Source organism: Papaver somniferum, chromosome 8 (assembly GCF_003573695.1).
Source record: "Papaver somniferum cultivar HN1 chromosome 8, ASM357369v1, whole genome shotgun sequence".
NCBI lineage: Eukaryota > Viridiplantae > Streptophyta > Magnoliopsida > Ranunculales > Papaveraceae > Papaver > Papaver somniferum.
Genome location: NC_039365.1, coordinates 61077149 through 61081143, shown reverse-complemented (window position 1 = coordinate 61081143; position 3995 = coordinate 61077149). Strand labels below are relative to the sequence as shown.

Below are 3995 nucleotides of genomic sequence, written 5' to 3'. Positions count from 1 at the left end.
TACACCATCATTTTCAAAATTTAGTCAATCGGAAAACCAACATTTTCTACTACTATATTTTTGACTCATATAAAGCATGATATCTCCCAGTCCTACTAAAATACTAATTGGTATCTCCCTTAATGCCGACGTGAGCAAACAACTACTTTCATTGGCGATCCAACTTGCAGCTCGTCCCAATGACACCATAGTTGCCTTTCATGCTCTTGGTTAGTAATTTATACTTACCGGTTCATTTTTATCGGTTAGTTGCATATTTATCTGTATACTATCATCATTTTACATTTTTGTTTAGTTACAGCAAATAAAAAGTCATCAAAGAAGGTAGAATCTACCAAGAAGATATCTGATAGGACAAAGCTTCGCCTTACGAGAGCGTTTATCATATCAATTCTCGGAGAATATACCCAAGTATGTCAATCGAAGCAGGTGCGTATATACTAGAACCCATGAACCTAGATTTGGTGTAATCATTTCGATTTAATCTGATCATAAAATACAGGTGCATTTAGAAGCCAAAGTTGGAACTAGTACCAGCGTCGTAAAAGGACTAATTGATGAAGCAACATCGATGGGGGCTACCTTTCTCATTGTTGGAGGAGGCTCAAACAACCAAAACCCATTATCATATAGGCACAAACAATTATACAGAAAATTCTAGAACAATAACTGCTTTTGATTCAATTCATTGTAAGAACCTTTCAGAATTTACTTTATTTCCTTTTGACTTAGGAGTGCACTCGAAATATCAAAGTCTTGCTTGGAACACGCTCCTGAGGGTTGTTCCGTGCTATCAATACGACGAGCTCAGCGGAGTTTGGAGTTAGAGACTGCAGTCCCACCAATTCATGGTTCGTGTAATCATATATATTGGTCGCAGGATTTTGTTGTTTTGTCTTTTCTTTTTTGCCTGTATACTATGTTCATTGATCGATTATACTTTATCAGAATTTCGCCGGTCGAGCTCCAGATGGTCACTCCGAAGGCATTTTGGAACAAAGTCTATTATTATAAACCAAAACCAAGCTAAATTCCCAACTGAAAGCATCTGGGAGAAGCCTTCACCCAGAGCTGTTCTTGATGGACCAGAACAGGAAATAATATCTGAAATAGAGGAAGATGACTCTAGTCTGGGATATTCTAGCATCAGCGGATCTCCTCCACTGTCACAAACTGCGCGAGGTCGATCCAATATTTGGAAGAATTTAACATCATTCAGGCACGTATTGCCTTTCCGCCGACCTTCGTTTGATGGAAGTAAGAGCTGTTCTCACAGAGAAAACCAACCTCCTTCGTCATCCAAGTGCTTTAGCTATGATGAGATATCAAATGCTACAAATGACTTTCACCCAGGTAAAAACGGTCACGCAAAAACTTGCGTTATTATTTGCATAGCATTTGATTGATGCTGGTTTGCTAAAGGTTTTCTTATAAACTCAAAATGAATTTCTGGTTGCTTGCAATGACAGATAATATGGTTGGGCAAGGAGGATACTCAGAAGTTTATAAAGGTGATCTAAAAGATGGACGAACCATAGCAGTTAAGAGACTATCGAAAGACAACACTAATGAGATTAAACAGAAAGAGTTTCTTATAGAACTGGGTGTACTAGGCCATGTCAATCATCCCAACACAATACACTTGATTGGTTGCTGCATTGAAAACGGTCTTCATTTGGTTTTCAATTTCTCCCCAAATGGTAGTTTGGAGTCGGCATTGCACGGTAAGCAACGCAGAGTTAATGCATTTCTAGCATACATATAGCAAGTCAAGGGCAGAGTGTTATCTCAAATCGCCTGAGGGCAAGTAGATATAGAGAGATGTGCCACATCTTTACAGACTCATGTTGTATACGCTCTAATTCAATGTGCGGCTTAATATTTTTTTATCCCGATTCACAATTAGTAATATGTTTCAGTTGATCTGCTTCTTGTATAGGTGGAGGCTGCGATATTCTCGATTGGTCAGTTAGGCGCAAGATTGCCGTTGGAGTGGCTAGAGGCTTGCATTATCTACATAAAGGTTGCAAACATCGCATAATTCATCGTGATATAAAAGCTTCAAATGTACTTCTTGGGAGCAATTTTGAACCACAGGTAAAAGACAAATTCGGCTAAAGGGTTGTCTATTTGAAGGTTAAAACACCAATACTGACATCTTCATTGAATTTCTGTAGATTTCAGATTTTGGACTTGCAAAATGGCTTCCTAAGGATTGGAATCATTACTCAGCGATTCCAGTAGAGGGTTCATTTGGTTACCTAGCACCGGAATATTTTATGCGTGGTATTGTTGATGAAAAAACTGACGTTTTTGCCTTTGGAATTCTTCTCTTGGAGATTATAACTGGTCGAATGCCTGTCGACTCGTCAAAGAAAAATCTTCTTGCCTGGGCAAGACCACTTATCGAGTCTGAAGATATTGCGGTACTGGCAGATCCAAAACTTGACGGAAACTATGACGTCGATCAAATGTACAAATTAGTTCTAATAGCTTCATATTGTGTTCGAAGATCATCATTATGGCGCCCATCGATGGATGAGGTAAACAAACTAAGATTCTAAAGTACATCTAACTTCTCCCAACTATGCTCAATGGAAGTGCTCTTAATTATCACTCTTTTCAAATTTGTTCATCTAGGTGTTCCAACTTCTAATGGATGACGAGGTACAATCCGGAGTTGTAAAGAGCTGGGGAATGTCAGATTACGTGGTTGACGAGGTTGATGATTACAGTAACATCGATATCGATAAACTGTTTCCAGCTAATCAAAGTTTCTTGGATGATTGTTAAGTATGGTGAAAAGTGAAAACCTCAAATGTTTTGTTCCCTTAACTTTATTTTATTGGATCCCTTAACTTTATTTTATTGGATTCTAGTTGTTAGTTAAAAGGAGACATTCGCTTGAGCTAAAAAAAAAAAAAAAGTAAGAGAACTTGCGAATGCAAGTGAGTAATTTATTCTCCTATTATCAATCCTTCAAATTTTTGGTCATTTTTGAATTACAATACATATGGTTAGGCCAATAGGCCATCGAATTCTTGCGGTAACAACTTGTAAGTTCCTGCGCTTCAGATTTTGTAAGAGTGAAAGACGTAGAAACTGCCATTTAAGCCCTGGTTTGGATTACCTATAAAAACAGTTTTCCTTTACCTTCAACGCTTGAAGAGGCGTTGTTGCCCATGAACACCGGTTCTACTTCGGTGGTGGCTTGATAGGTTGCAAACATAGATTTTTCTGAACATATGTGCCGACTTGCACCGGTATCTATCCATCATCCAACTGGTTTGTCGACCATATTACTTTCAGAAATCGCAAACAGCAACAAAGTTTTTGTTACAAACTGCCCTGGCAGTTGATTCTTCTCTAGAGAACTTGCCTTGGCTTAATTTAAGGTTATGGCAGTCACTCATCAATGCCATTACCTTCAAGTATACAACTTAGTATAAATTCTAACTAATAATTTTAATCGTTTTAAGATTGTTATCAACTGTATACTAAGTACTCAAAACAAAACGAGTTATAATGATGAAATGATTTAACTTAATGTCAGAAACTTAAAAGGCCACTGTGGTGTTTTCACAAACACCTTGTCTGCACTGAAATGTATATGGATGTTGTTTTAATTCAATAGCAATGTTCAACACAAATGTAATCTTATTGTATTCCATCAATACCCTATTTCAGAAATGATTCAACGAAAACAGCAATCCAAATATCAAAGTAAATCAACCATTCATTCACAATCTATTCCTAAGAAATGAAAAGGACAGAAAGGATTGGAAATCACTTACACTTTATTTGTTTGCAGCTGACCCGACGTATGGGTCTGAGTCAACCTCGTGACTCGCGCCGAGTCAGCAGTCAGAATGTTTGTTTTCTACTTTGAGTCAGATCTAACTCGACTTCTGACTCATACCTAACCTCTGACTCGGACCCGTTTGAGTCAGGTAACAAAATACCCTTGACTCATGGGACCAAACCACTGACTCACA

At 38.0% G+C, this 3995-nt stretch overlaps 1 protein-coding gene across 2 annotated transcripts; it reads left to right on the top strand.

The window, feature by feature from the left end:
• LOC113301603 (probable receptor-like serine/threonine-protein kinase At5g57670) lies at positions 1-3038 on the top strand. Of its 2 annotated transcripts, none has more exons than XM_026550384.1 (9): positions 1-209; positions 302-429; positions 503-633; positions 733-851; positions 949-1353; positions 1470-1724; positions 1940-2097; positions 2178-2543; positions 2641-3038. In XM_026550384.1, the coding sequence occupies exons 1-9, from the start codon at positions 77-79 to the stop codon at positions 2791-2793; spliced, it is 1848 nt and encodes a 615-aa protein (XP_026406169.1). In that variant the 5' UTR covers positions 1-76; the 3' UTR covers positions 2794-3038. The 2 variants fall into 2 exon arrangements, with proteins under 2 accessions (XP_026406169.1, XP_026406168.1); XM_026550383.1 differs by having other exon boundaries at positions 2-209; positions 296-429.
• Positions 3039-3995: the final 957 nt, after the last annotated feature.

What these genes read in the sequence shown, in the direction of transcription:
- LOC113301603 (XM_026550383.1), top strand. Translation starts at nt 77, where the DNA reads ATGATATCTCCCAGTCCTACTAAAATACTAATTGGTATCTCCCTTAAT. An exon ending in TGCAGTCCCACCAATTCATG is followed by an intron (nt 852 to 948) that starts GTTCGTGTAATC and finishes ATACTTTATCAG; the next exon opens with AATTTCGCCGGTCGAGCTCC. An exon ending in GGCGCCCATCGATGGATGAG is followed by an intron (nt 2,544 to 2,640) that starts GTAAACAAACTA and finishes TTGTTCATCTAG; the next exon opens with GTGTTCCAACTTCTAATGGA.